Genomic DNA, 14,581 nt, shown 5'->3' with positions numbered 1-14,581 from the left:
GAATATTCGATTTATTCTCTGAGGCCAATATTACCCTAATTCCAAAACCAGACAGAAGGCATTACAAGAAAAGAAAACTACAGACTAGTCTCTCATGAACACAGACACAAAATCCTCAACAAAGTATCAGAAAATCAAATCCAACAATGTATAAAAATCATGCACCTAACAAGGGAATGAATTTATTGTACACGTGCAAAGCTGATTCAACATCTGAAAATCAGTTAGTATAATCCACCACATAAACAGCCTAAATAACATATATTATATGATCTTATCACTTGATACAGAAAAAGTACATGACAGAATCCAACACCCATCTATGATAAAGGTTCTTAAAACAGAATTAGAGGGGAACACCTCAATTTGATAAAGAATATCTACAAGAAACCTGTTAACAGCATACATAAGGGTAAGGAACAGGAACAACGCAATATCAGGAACAAGGCAAGGTATTATTTTCTCATTGGTCTTAGTAAACATCATCCTGGAAGTCCTAGCTACTGCAGTAATACAAAAAAAGAAATAAAACATATACAGATTGGAATGGAGGAAATAATACTGTCTCTTTAAAGATGACATGATTTTCTATGTAGAAATGCCACAGCATTGACAAACTCCTGGCTACAAGATCTGTAAAGCTGTAAAGCTAATATACAAAAGTCAGTTGCTTTCCTATATACCAGCAATGAAGTGGAATTTGAAATTTAAAAATACCATAAATAATATTACTCCCCACATACAGAATGTGCCTAAAGAATCTAAGTTTATTACAAATATATGAAACAACCACACTGAAAAGGAAGGAGGAATAAGGTGTTGACATAAGGTAATTTTAATTTTGGAAGGGAGTGGAGTCTATAAAACTAAAGGCAAATATTTCTCTATAAATAAATATATAAAAATAATTAAAGATAAAAACATACATAAACATGCATAGATACACACAGGTTATTATATATCAATAGATCTCCTTGCTCTATCAACTGCAAGGGCCTAGAAGCAATGATACCCCAATAGTAATGAGTACTCTTAGCACCCAGATCTTGGTTTTTATACCATTCTCTAACCAAAGGTACCAGGGCCCCTTGGGTAAATGGGAAATTCTAGGACTTGGACAGGAAATATACAAGACTACCTCATCTTGTAGTGCCAGAAAGTGTTAAACACACACATACATGTGCACACATATGCACACAGGGATGGGAGGAGGTATGTTAAATAAATACAAGTGCCAAGTGAAAGAGCTTTCAATGGCCGAAGTTGGAACTAGAGCAATGAAAATATGTGAAGTAGTATTAGATTATAATCCAAAGTATATGCTAAACATTGACTGCTGGATTTTAAGGTAGTTATATTTTAACTCTTCGAGGAACAATGGAGTATTATTCAGCCATAAAAAGTAATGAAATCTTGCCATTTGCACCGACAGTATAATGCTAAGTAAGTCAGTCAGAGAAAGACAAATACCATATGCTTTCACTCAAATTTAGAACTTGAGAAACCAAACAAAGGGAAAAAATAAGAGAGACATAGCATGAAACAGACTCTTAATTATGGAGAACAATATGATGGTTACCAGAGGGGAAGGTGGTGTGGGGATGGGTAAATAGGTGATGGGGATCAAGGAATGCATTTGTCATGATGAGCACTGGGTGATGTATGGAACTGTTGAATTACTATGCTGTACACCTGAACTAATATAACACTGTATGGTAACTAACTGGAATTAAAATTAAAACTTAAAAAAAGGATCCATACCGATACCCTCAAGTAAGTGGAACCTAACATCCCACTCAGTCTTTCCTAAGACTGTACATATAGTGACTTTCTTCCAAAGAGGTAAGTATGGAAAGGAAGAAATAAGAGTAGCTTTACCATAGAGAATCCTGACAAACCCTAACTCAGCCCAGGTCACAAGAGTTTACAACAGTGGTAATATTGATAGTATACATCCTCTTCTGAAAAAGTAAACTAGACAGGGTGTCTGGCTGGGTCAGTGTTAAGCAACTGCCTTCGGCTCAGGTCATGAACCCAGGGTCCTGGGATCCACCCCCACATCAGGCTCCCTGCGTCGGGGAGAGCCTGCTTTTTCCTCTCCCACTCCCCCTGCTTGTGTTCCCTCTTTCTGTCAAAAAAATAAAATAAAATCTGGGGTGCCTGGGTGGCTCAGTTGTTAAGTAACTGCTTTTGGCTCAGGTCACAATCCCAGGATGCTGGGATAGAGCCCACATCAGACTCCCTGATCAGTGGGAAGCCTGCTTCTCCCTCCCCAATTCACCCCCCTTGTGTTCCTCTCTGTCAAACAAAATCTTAGAAAGAAAAAAAGAAATAAACTAGACACCCAACATGGGGCTTGAACTCACGACCCCAAGATCAAGAATGGCATGTTCTATGGACCGAACCAGTCAGGCACCCTGATAACATGTACCCCTTATATAAATGTGGTGACATAGCACTTACCTCTCTGGTCCTCTTCCCGAAAGCACTTAACGACTGTGTAACCATGAGGAAAAAAGCAAACTGAAATTGTGGGACATTATACAAAATACCTGACCAGTACTTCTCAAAAGTGTCAAGGGCATCAAAAACAGGGAAAGTGAGAAACTGTCACAGCCAGAAAGAGCCTATGGAGACAAGTTGACTAAATATAAGGTGGTAACCTGGATAGGATCCTGGAACAGGAAAAGGGCACTAGGGAAAAACTGAGGGAATTTAATAGGTACTCTGGTAAATAATGTATTATTTGGTCAATATTGGTTCACTATGACAAATGCACCATACTAATGTAAGATGTTAATAGAGAATATTGTGTATGGGGTATACAGAAACTCTGTACTATCTTTGCAATAATTCTCTAAGTCATTAACTTCTAAAATAAAAGCTCATCCAAAAAACACTAAAAGCAAATTAAAGGATAATGAAGAGCTGGGGCAGGGGGGGCCGCAGGGGAAAGGAGGAATCACATAGGTAGATGGATCTGTTGAAATGGTAAGGCAGGGCTTAACAGGAACTTCCTGAGAGACAATTCCTCCTAAGAAAAAAGTGTCAGCAGACATGAGATTAACAGGTGAGAATAGCACAGCATCTGGTCACTCAGATTTTTCTGGCTCAACCTCCAGTATCTACATTCAGTGGAGATGGCACTGTATGCAAAAACACAGACTGACAAAAATTCTGGAAAAGAGTGTTTTTTAAAAACTTTATAAAATATCAACACCCAATGACAATTGGGTACTACCCACCTGAATTAGGGTAACTCTGCTGTAGGTAGAGAATTCTCCACCTTTCTGTTTAGACAGTGTTGCTTTAGTCCATCATGGTCTCCAGACCACCAGTAGCTGTGGGAGCTTCAGGCGATTACAGAGCCCCTGAGAAGGGGCACAGTGCCCAAGAGACATGGCATTACCCAGGGGACAATGGCACCCACATCTTATCTGACTTCTTTCTGAGACCTCTTATACCTCCCCTAAACATCTGAAAGAATTCTGGTTCTGCTACTGCAAGGCAAAGGGTAGGAGCCAGCCCAACACAGGTCACACTCACTACCTCATCTATCTTCTCCATGACCCTGGAAGGCAAGTTTTACCCCATTCAACAGATGACAAGACTGTTTGTTACAGCAATGGATCTGTACTATCGGCCAGGTTCCATCTTCCAGCTTCCAGTCTCAAACATGAGTTTTAAGAAATATTTTATATCCTGACCAAGAATTTTTGGTGTCTCCACTACATTCATGAGCTAACTAACTAGTTTTTTGGATTGCTTGGCATATATTGTTTTCATGATGAAAGTAATCAGTGTATTTTTTTTTTTTAGGAGAAAACATACAATGAACAAAAAAGAACAAAAAAAAAAAGCACCTTCAGATAACCAGGATGTAGCTTTCAGAGTTTTCTCTGTACATAGATCACTAGGTAAATGCCTTTGTAGTTTTACAAAAATGGACTGATGCCATATATATGGTTCAACAAACTTTTTTCTTTTTAATTTTACAATATGCCATAAACATTTTTCCATGCAATGGACAAAAATCTGCTACTGAAACATTGAAGGCTGCAGTTAGGTACAAGAGTGATAGCTAAAGCAAGTATTAGTATAAGGTTAAAGCACAAGGCCTAGGCAAATGCCTGCCAGGGGCACTACACAAAAGGAATGTCTTCAAAGCCCCTCTGTGGGGCCCTGCATCCACCCCTGAGTTCCCTTGGGCCCCTCGGGTGAAAGGGGTCCTGTAAACTTTTTTGCATCCACATAAACCCCCCCAATTTCTGTCTGGTTTTCTTCACCTCATCCTCTACCCGGGCCATCTCGTCAAATTCTCTTATCATCTCCTCATTGCTCAAATGCATATCATGTATGGCCTCCTTATATTCCTTGAGACACTGAGCCAGCCCCTTGTTGGTTTTTCTTTTAGCCTTCCTGGGTACATCATCCCCAGCTGGGCGCTTTCCGGCAACCCTTGGTTCCATGGCTGGCTTTTCTTCTTTTGGCTTCTCCTCATTCACTGGCTTTCCCTCATTCACTGGTTTTGCTTCTTCTTTGGGCTTTCCCTCACTCACTGATTTTCCTTCTTTTGGTTTTCCCTCATTCACCGGTTTTCCTTCTTCTTTTGGCTTTCCCTCACCCACTGGTTTTCCTTCTTCTTTTGGCTTTCCTTCACCCACTGGTTTTCCTTCTTCTTTTGGCTTTCCTTCACCCACTGGTTTTCCTTCTTCTTTTGGCTTTCCCTCACCCACTGGTTTTCCTTCTTCATGTGACTTTCCCTCGCTTACTGGTTTTCCTCCTTCTTCTGGCTTTCCCTCGTTCACTTGCTTTCCCTCGCTTTCCGGCTTTCCCTTGCTCACCGGCATTGCCTCGCTCTCCGGCTTTCTCTCCCTCTCCGGCATTGCCTCGCTCACCGGCATTGCCTCCATCATGGGCACTGCCTCCATCACTGGCATTGCCTCGCTCACCGGCATTGCCTCCATCATGGGCACTGCCTCCATCACGGGCATTGCCTCGCTCACCGGCATTGCCTCCATCACGGGCATTGCCTCGCTCTCCGGCTTTCCCTCGCTCTCCGGCATTGTCTCCATCACCCGCATTGCCTCGCTCTCCAGCATTGCCTCGCTCCCCGGCTTTCCCTCGCTCTCCGGCTTTCCCTCGCTCACCGCCATTGCCTCTGTCACCGGCTCTGCCTCGCTCTCCGGCTTTCCCTCGCTCACCGCCATTGCCTCCGTCACCGGCTCTGCCTCGCTCTCCGGCTTTCCCTCGCTCACCGGCATTGCCTCCATCACCGGCACTGCCTCCATCACGGGCACTGCCTCCCTCTCCAGCGTTCCCTCGCTCACCAGCGTTCCCTCGCTCACCGGCATTGCCTCCATCACTGGCACTGCCTCGCTCACCGGCACTGCCTCGCTCTCCGGCTCTGCCTCGCTCTCCGGCTCTCCCTCGCTCTCCGGCTCTGCCTCGCTCTCGCTCTCCGGCTCTTCCTCGCTCTCCCGCTCTCCCTCGCTCTCCGGGTTTCCATCTTTTGGCTTTGTCATACTCTCTGGCTTTTCTTTATCCTTTAGTATTTCCTCATCTTCTGTCATTGTCTCTTTTTCTAACTTTTCCTTGTTTTCCATAGTACAGGCTACTTCCGGCTTTCCCGCATCTTGTGACTGTTCTTTGTATTCCATCTTTTCTTCGTTCTCAGTCATTCCATCATTTTCACTGCAGAGTTTTTCCATGTTGAGATTTCCCTCTCCTTCTCCTGTCCTGGGTTGGGGAGAAGAGGAAACAAAGGGAAGACAAGGGAAACTGAGGGCTTGGGGTGGAATGCAGGTCCGAATAGTACAGGCATCTCTCCCCTTGTCAGGATTCTCCTGACCTGGGCCGGCTTTTAAGTGTGCTTTCTGCCCACCCTCTCCCCTCACACATGTGAGCCAACCATTTCTCCCGCAAGCCCTGCCATTTTCTCTACGTTTGCCTGCACGACAGAGTGTGTATGAATGCGTTTGGAGCAGGGAACTGACGCCCCATATTCTGCTGGTACTGTACCCCCCACACTCCCCACCCCTTTGGGTCCCTGCCCAGAGACGCCCCTCCTTCACTGACCTGCAGGGATTCTGAACAGATTCCTCCTCCTTTTCTAGCCTTCCAGAGTGCTGAGAACCGACACGCAGACCTGCAGACAGACAGGAGACAGGGGCTGCGCGTTTGGGTGGATGCGCCCGGACTCAGCCCCTTTCCCGAACCCTGGCCCTCCTCATCCAACGTTTCCCTCCCCCACCTCCTCCGCCCCCCGCACCCTAGCCGCCATTTCTTTTCACGCCTCGGGAGCCAGACCAGGATGTTTTCCAAACTAATTTTGGATCTCTGCGTCCTTCTCCCCAGAGGCAAGTCGCCTCCCCACCCTTAAGGTCAACTTTTTTTCTCTACGCATAGAGTGGTAGAGAGGGTTCATTTCCACTGTCTCGCTGGCGGGGCGCCCCCCAGCTCACCAGCTCCGGCTCCAAAATGGACGGAGGGCAGCGAGAAGGAGGTGCGGGAGAAAAGGGTACACGAGTACTAGGGGGTGTCCGCTCTGCCCACCCTCCGCCGATTGGTCGCTAGCTCCCCCTTAGCCATTTTCCCACCCCCATCTCTAGCTACACTCCGGCCAGCTTCCCTCAACCCGGACCTCATCCCCACCCTTTTGCCTCTCCGTGATCGTGCTTCACCCCCCATTCCAGGGTTCCGCAGGAGGCGACGAAGGCCCTCACACTGACCTCAAAGAACCTGGAGCAACAATTAGGAGCTTGCAGACCGCTCCGGATCCGACCGCAGGGGAAGAGGGCGGGCTCCCAGACTGGTGCCCACATCTGCGCCCCGACGATCACGTGAGCGTCGCGTCACCCGAGCTCGCCCCCCTCCCCCTCTCTCCCCGCCGCCCCGCCCACCAGCCGGCGTCTGCCAGTCAGTCACCCCACCGCTCTCTGGAGCGCTTCCCCTCTGACCTCTCTGGGCTCTTTTGTCCTTTTTCTCTTCTTGAGGTGGTCGAAGGAATAATTTTAATAAAAACCACAGAGGCTTTTTTTCATGGGTTGGGCGGTCGGGGGAGGAGTCTTGACCAGTTGCTCTTAATTTCCATTGAAAGGACTAGAGCCAGCCAATGAAATCGTATGAATGTGAACTTTCATGTGGTACATAGACTATTGCCCTTTGTTTTTTTATGTTAAATTTTTAAAGTTGTATTTATTTATTTTAGGGCGGAGGGGCAGAGAAAGGGAGAGAGAGAATATCCAGCAGACTCCCCGTTGAGCTCTGAGCCCTTGCAGGGCTTCATCCCACCACTCTGAAATCGGGACCTGAGCAAAAATCAAGAGTCTAAGGCTTAACGCACTGAGCCACGCAGGCGCCCCAGAATATTGCACTTTAGAAAAAATTTGGAAAAATGTTCCTTTCAAGATAAATTTGTTCCTTTTTTATGACATGTGCAAACATTGATTTTCTAATTATTTAAATCTTAAAATCATATTTGAAGCAGAATAAAGGAAAGATTTTTTTTAAATAAGCGAGATACTGAATATACAACGGACAATGACCTGACCATACATGACAATAGAACTGGGGACCCACAACCTCTGCAGCAAGCAGCCCAGGAAGCCAAATCCCAGCCTCTGAAACAATCTTCAGGACTTGATCATTGACTGCCAGCCTCCCTATTTTTGCCCCCACCAAGAGAAATCGAAATAGACTCCCCAAACCAATGGTATAAGGTGTGCCGCTTTTAGTTAGCCTGCTTCCAGCTTCCCCTTGCCAACAGCCTCCAATCAGAGAATACTTAAAGTCTTCTATTTTGTTGGGCTAAAGCTTTTCCACTCCCCATGGACATTAAGTCTCTGCCAAACACAAGTAATGGTGGCTGAGTCCCTTGTTATAACAAGTTCTGAATTAGTAGTCTATGTTTAAGGTTTTTGTGTGGGAGGCCTTTAAAAATATAACAGACATGAACAACTAAGAAAAACGTTGATAGATTTGACTACCTGAAAATGTGTACCAATTTCTTTCTTTAAAACAATAGTGTCATTGTCACTATTTTAAAAAGGATTTTATTTATTTATTTGACAGGAAGAGAGACAGCAAGAGAGGGAACACAAGCAGGGGGAGTGGGAGAGGGAGAAGCAGTCTTCCCACTGAGCAGGGAGCCCAATGCAGGGCTCAATCCTATGACCCTGGGGTCATGACCTGAGGAGAAAGTAAGACACTTAATGGCTGAGCCACCCAGGCACCCTTTCTTAAGGGATTGAGGACACATGCACTCTTCCCTGCTCTAGTTGAGTGGAAAGGTAAAAAAATATTCTGAAAAGTAAGCTGGTAAATTGTTTTAAAATAAAAATATTTGGGGTGCCTGGGGGGCTCAGTGGGTTAAGCCTCTGCCTTCAGCTCAGGTCATGATCTGGGGGTCCTGGGATTGAGCCCTGCATAGAGCCGGCATCCAGCAGGCATGGAGACCTGCATCAGGCTCCCTGTTGGGCAGGGAGCCTGCTTCCCCCCTCTCTCTGCCTGCCTCTCTGCCTACTTGTGATCTCTCTCAGTCAAATCAATAAATAAAAACCTAAAAAAATTTTGATATTTTGGTTCAGTAATTTCACTTCTAGTAATTACCCATGGAGAGAATTAATAATGTGCTAAACTATAATCTTATTTTTTAAAAAATGCTTTATATTTTAAAAATTCCTATAATAATTGTTTATTATGCATTTATTCTTTGTTGGAACTGGGGCTACAGTATTCATTATGTAGGCTTTGTTTATAATGGGAAAAAATGGAATATCACAATTGTCCATCACACAGATTTAGTTGCATAATCTTCTTTTCTTTTTAAAGATTTTATTTATCTATTTGACAGAGATCACAAGTAGTCAGAGAGGCAGGCAGAGAGAGAGGAGGAAGCAGGCTCCGAGCGGAGCAGAGAGCCTGATGCAGGGCTCGATTCCAGGATCCTGGGATCATGACCTGCGCCTAAGATAGAGGCTTTAACCCACTGAGCCACCCAGGTGCCCCAGCATAATCTTCTTAATACATTTGTTTACTCTGGTTATACTTGGATGTTTGGTTAAGAAAAATAATGAAAATGTTGGGTTCTCAATACACAGTAGAAATTATTAACTATTTATGATCTCCAATTACTATGGGTAGTGGGACACAAGAGATAGTCACAGGATGTGGTATTGCCCTCTAGAGAATGCCACCTGTATGCCAGGAACTGTGTTAGCTACTTTATCTTACCTGGTGTGGAATTCATTTACTTATTTATTATTCTTTTTTTCCTAAGATTTTATTTATTTAGTTGACAGAGAGAGAACACAAGTAGGCAGAGTGGCAAGAAGAGGGAGAGGGAGAAACAGGCTCCCCACTGAGCAGAGATCCTGGTATGGGGCTCGATTCCAGACCCTGGGATCATAACCTGAGCCGAAGGCAGATGCTTAACCAACTAAGCCACAGGCATCCCCAGAATTCATTTATACCTGATAAAGGAACTCACACTTCAAGGAAGCAGAATGATTTATAAAGCTATATGCTTAACTCAGCATGGAATTGGAATAAGCGTAGCAGGAGGAATAAAACACAGAGATCCCACAACATAGCCAAGTATAAAGGTTTTCAGTGTGTGATAAGAATCCATCTCTGGTCAGTAGAGAAAAATAGGTTATTATGGAAATTACCTTTGTATAATTAAATAGTTAAAGAAAAAGGAAGATCCTTATTTTCTGACCTACAATCAAGTTCTTATAGGCAAGTACAATGAAATAAAAGGCTTCCAGATTACAAAGAAAGAAAAAGCTCCTTTATGTGCAGATGGTTTGACCTTGTATATAGAAAATCCCAAGAAATCCACTAAAGAGCTATGAGAACTAATAAATGAGTTTAGATCAATATATAAAAATCAATTGTATTTCTATATGCTAGGAGTGAACAATTTGAAATTGAAAGTAAAACATTTCCATTTAAAATAGCATCAAAAAGAATAAAATACTTGGAAATAAATTTATTAAAAAGTCTAAGACTTGTACACTGAAAGCTATAAAATTATGTTCAAAGAAATTAAAGAATAATTAAAGGGAAAGATATCTTATATTCATAGATTGCAAGACCTAATATTGTTAAGATGGGTAACATTTCCCAAATTGATCTACAGATTCAACACAATCTCTGTCAAAATCTCAGCTGCTTTGTTTGCAGAAATTTACAAGCTGATCCCAAAATTCACACGGAAATGCAACAAACACGGAATAGACAAAACAATCTTGAAAAAGAAGGGCAAAGTTGGAGGCCTCACACTTCCAGATTTCAAAATTTAATATAAAATTATAGGAATCAAGACAGTGTGGTACTGGCATAAGGGCTTACAACCAATGAAATAGAATTTAGAATCCAGACATGAACCTTCAGATTTATGGTCATGGATTGTCAACCAGAGTCCAAAGAAAATTCCATGGTGAAAGAATGCTCTTTTCAATAAATGCTGCTGAGACAACATGCAGAGATGAATTTGGACCTCCACCTCATACCACATAGAAAACTTAACTCAAAAATAAATCAAAGTTCTGGGGGTACCTGGCTGTCTCAGTCAATAGAGCATGCAACTCTCGATCTCAGGGTCCTGAGTTCAAGCCCCACTTTGAGCATACAGCTTACTTTAAAAAATTACATTACATTAAATTAAATCAAAGTCCTACATGTATAAGCAGAAACTATTAATCTCTTAGAAGAAAATAGAGATGTAATTCTTCATGACCTTGGATTAAGCAATTGTCTCTTAGATATGACACTAAAATCTCAGACAACAAAAGAAATATAGATAAATGGGATTCTATAAAAATGTAGAATTTTTGTAATTCAAAGGACAACATCAAGAAAGTGAAAAGACAACCCACAAAATGGAAGACAATTTTTGAAAGTAATATATCTGATAAGGGACTTATATTCAGACTATATAAGGAACTGTTGCAACTTGATAAAGAAACAGACAACCCAATTTTACTTTAGGGATTTTGAGGTTTTTAAAAATTGAAATATATTTGACCTATAACATCACTTAAATTTAAGGTGTACAACACATTGATTTAATAAAGTATATATTATACTATGGTTGCCACTGTGTTGATAATTAGCACCTCTATCATGTAACATAATTATCATTTCTTATTAGTGGTTGGAATAATTGCAATCTGGCTTCTTAGTAAGTTTAATGATTATAATCTAACATTGTTGTCTATATTCACTATATTGTGCATTAGATCTCTAGGACTTAATTACTATTCACTGTAAGTTTGTAGCCTTAGACAACATCTGTCCTATCTCCTTACCTCTTAGGCCCTAGTAAGCACCACTTTACTCTCTATTTTTACAAGTTTGGCTGTTTTAGATTCCACATATAAGTGATATTGTACAGTATTTGTCTTTCTCTGACTTGTCTCACTTGGCATAACGTCCTCAAGATCTATCCATCTTGTCACAAATGGCAGAATGTCCTTTCTCAGGGCTGAATAATATTTCATTGTATAAATATACCACATCTTCCTTTTTTTTTTTTACCACATCTTCTTTATCCCATTCATTTTCTGCACAGAAAAAGAAACAACCAACAAAAAGAAAAAACAGCCTACAGAATGTGAAAAAATATTTGCAAACCATCCATCAGATAAGGGGTTAATATACAAAATATATATAGAACTAATATATCCAAAATATATAAAGAACTCATACTATTCAAAAACAAAGAAACTCAGACAATCCTATTTAAAAATGAACAGAGGAACTAAATAGATATTTTCCCAAAGAAAATGTCCAAATGGCTAACAGATACATGAAAAGACACTCAGCATCACTAACCATCAGGGAAATGCAAATCAAAACCCCAGTGAGAAATCACCTCACACCTGTTAGAATGGCTATCATCAGGAAGAGAAGAGTTAAGTGTTGATGAGGATGTGGAGAAAAGACTTGTGCACTATTGATATAGAAATGTAAATCAGTTCAACCAGTATGGAAAACAATGTGTTAGTTCCTCAAATGTTTTCTAGAAAATTAAAAATAGACTAGCATATGATCCAGCAATTCCACTTCTGGGTATATACCTGAAGAAAATGAAAATGGGTTTATAAAGAGATATCTGCACTCACTTGTGTATCACAGCATTATTCACAATAGCCAAGATATGGAAACATCCTAAGTACCCATCAACTCAATTTTGAAATGAGGAAAGGATCTGAATATATATTTATGCAAAGAAAATATACAAATGGCCAGTAAGCACAATGTGTTCAATGTCATTAGTCATCAGGGAAATGCAAATCTAAACCACAATGAGATAACACTTCATACTCATAAAAAGACAAATAATAGCATGTGTTGACAAAATATGTAGAGAAATAGGAACCATCATACTCTGATGGTGGAAATGTCAAATGGTGCGGGCACTGTAGAAAATGGTGAAAGAACCCAGTCACAAAAGACTACATACGGCGATTTCACTTATATGGGGAATTTAAGAAACAAAGCAAATGAACAAAGAAAAGAACAAAGGGAAAAATAGAGAGACAAAAAAAAAAAAAAAAAAAAAAAAACCAACCCAAAACACCCAGACTCTTTTTAAGATTTTTTATTTATTTATGCAAGAGAGAGAGAATGAGCGAGAGAGCACATCAGCAGGGACAAAGGGAGAGAGAGAAGCAGACTTCCCTGCTAAGCAGGAAACCTGACGCTGGGCTTGATCCCAGGACCCTTGGATCATGACCTAAGCTAAGGCAGGTGCTTAACTGTCTGAGCCATGCAGATGGCCCTGGGCTCTTAAATATATGGGATAAACTGGTGGTTACCAGAGAGGAGATAGGTGGGGACAGGTGAAGGAGGTTAAGAGTACCTTATCATGATGAGCACTGAGTAATATATAGAATTGCTTAATCACTATATTATACATCTGAAACTAATGTAACAATTGTACATTAATTATACTAGAGATAAATAGATTAGATAGATAGATAGATAGATAGATAGATAATTATAACCTCCCAGGCACTCCACACTAAAACAAAAAAATAAGACGACATAGGGTATGATTCTATTAATATGAAACATCTAGACTAGGCATATTCTTAGAGACAGAAAGATTAATAGTTGCTTAGGGCTTGGTTGGAATGATGAATAATACACTTTCTTTTTGGGGTGATGAAAATGTTCTAAGATATTGGTGATGGTGGCACAACTCTGAATAACTAAAAACCAATGAATCGTGCACTCTAAATGGATAAATTATATGCTATGAGAATCGAAGCTGTTATAGAAATCTGTCATAATTTTGGTGATTTCAAAGTATTTTATTCTATAGATTTTCTATCCAACAGGTTGAATTAAGCTCACATAATTTTTTTTTCTCTACTTGGGATGTTTTTGTATTTATATACTGGTGTATTTCTCTGGTCATTTTCTTTGGATTTATTCTTTTTTTAAAAGTAAACTCTAAAAAATAAAATAAACTCTACCCCTGATATGGGACTTGAACTCATTACCCAGAGGTCAGTAGTTGCATACTCTACCAACTCAGCCAAACAGGCACCCCATCTTTGGATTTATTCTAAGAAATTGAATTGGAAGATCTAAAGTTATGAAAAATTTAAGGTTTCTTGACACACATAGCTAGAACTTAACTAGTTATTAATTATAAAAATTTCAGGGGGGGCACCTGGGTGGCTCAGTTAAGCATCTGACTCTTGATTTGGGCTCAGATCATGATCTCAGAGTCCTAAGATTGAGTCCTGTGTGGGACTCATCGTTCAGTGAGCAGTCTGCTTGCCCCCTCCCTCTACCCCTTCCCCTGCTTGTGCACTCTTTGTCTCTCTAAAATAAATAAATAAATCTTCTAAAAGTTTTCAGAAAACATAAACATATATAATGTACAAAGTAGCTCTGCATATTATGTATTAAATTTTTTATGCTTATTTCATACACATAATTTCTATATTTAGTGAAATTATATCATATATATTGTTGGACTACTTGATTCTTCCACTTAAAAGTATATCTTCAGGAAAGAAAAAATGAAAGAAGATGGGATCGGAAGGGAGACAAACCGTAAGAGACTCTTAATCTCACAAAACAAACTGAGGGTTGCTGGTGGGTGAGAGGGTAGGGAGAGGGTGGTTGGGTTATAGACATTGGGGAGGGTATGTGTTATGGTGAGTGCTGTGAAATGTGTTAACCCTGATGATTCACAGCCTGGAACAAATAATACATTATATTTTTTTAAATATTTTATTTATTTATTTGATAGACAGAGATCACAAGTAGGCAGAGAGGCAGGCAGAGAGGGAGAGAGGAGGAAGCAGACTTGCCGCCGAGCAGAGAGCCCGATGTGGGGCTCGATCCCAGGACGCTGAGATCATGACCTGAGCTGAAGGCAGAGGCTTTAAACCACTGAGTCATCTAGGCGCCCCAATATATTATATGTTAATAAAAATAATTTTTATAAAGTATATCTTCAGCACATTTGCATGTCAGTATACATGGAACTACCTATGCATTTCAATTGTTGCATGTGATTCTACTCTTTAGATTTATCACATTTTATTTAATC

General features: G+C 41.0%; 1 protein-coding gene across 13 annotated transcripts; it reads right to left on the bottom strand.

The window, feature by feature from the left end:
* Positions 1 to 3,959: 3,959 nt before the first annotated feature.
* LOC116582860 (transcription elongation factor A protein-like 2) lies at positions 3,960 to 6,854 on the bottom strand. Of its 13 annotated transcripts, none has more exons than XM_032330674.1 (5): positions 6,732 to 6,854; positions 6,079 to 6,148; positions 5,358 to 5,739; positions 4,697 to 5,267; positions 3,960 to 4,624 (listed from the first exon to the last, which is right to left on the bottom strand). In XM_032330674.1, exons 3-5 carry the CDS (start codon positions 5,709 to 5,711, stop codon positions 4,143 to 4,145), a joined length of 1,407 nt encoding a protein of 468 aa, XP_032186565.1. In that variant the 5' UTR covers positions 5,712 to 5,739; positions 6,079 to 6,148; positions 6,732 to 6,854; the 3' UTR covers positions 3,960 to 4,142. The 13 variants fall into 13 exon arrangements, with proteins under 13 accessions (XP_032186565.1, XP_032186561.1, XP_032186563.1 ...); XM_032330670.1 differs by having other exon boundaries at positions 4,697 to 4,871; positions 4,908 to 5,739; positions 6,732 to 6,853; XM_032330672.1 differs by having other exon boundaries at positions 4,697 to 4,889; positions 4,944 to 5,739; positions 6,732 to 6,853.
* Positions 6,855 to 14,581: the final 7,727 nt, after the last annotated feature.

The sequence above is a fragment of the Mustela erminea genome, chromosome X (assembly GCF_009829155.1).
Source record: "Mustela erminea isolate mMusErm1 chromosome X, mMusErm1.Pri, whole genome shotgun sequence".
In the NCBI taxonomy this organism is placed as follows: domain Eukaryota; kingdom Metazoa; phylum Chordata; class Mammalia; order Carnivora; family Mustelidae; genus Mustela; species Mustela erminea.
The sequence above is the reverse complement of the archived record's forward strand: the minus strand, read 5'-3'. Positions and strand labels throughout refer to the sequence as shown.

Bases quoted from the DNA above. Each gene is read 5' to 3' on its own strand.
- LOC116582860 (XM_032330665.1), bottom strand. From the start codon at position 5,711: ATGGAAAAACTCTGCAGTGAAAATGATGGAATGACTGAGAACGAAGAA. The intron at 4,625-4,696 runs GTGAAGGAAAGC...GAAAACCAGTGG, and splicing joins AGAAGAAGGAAAACCAGTGG to GTGAGGGAAAGCCAAAAGAA.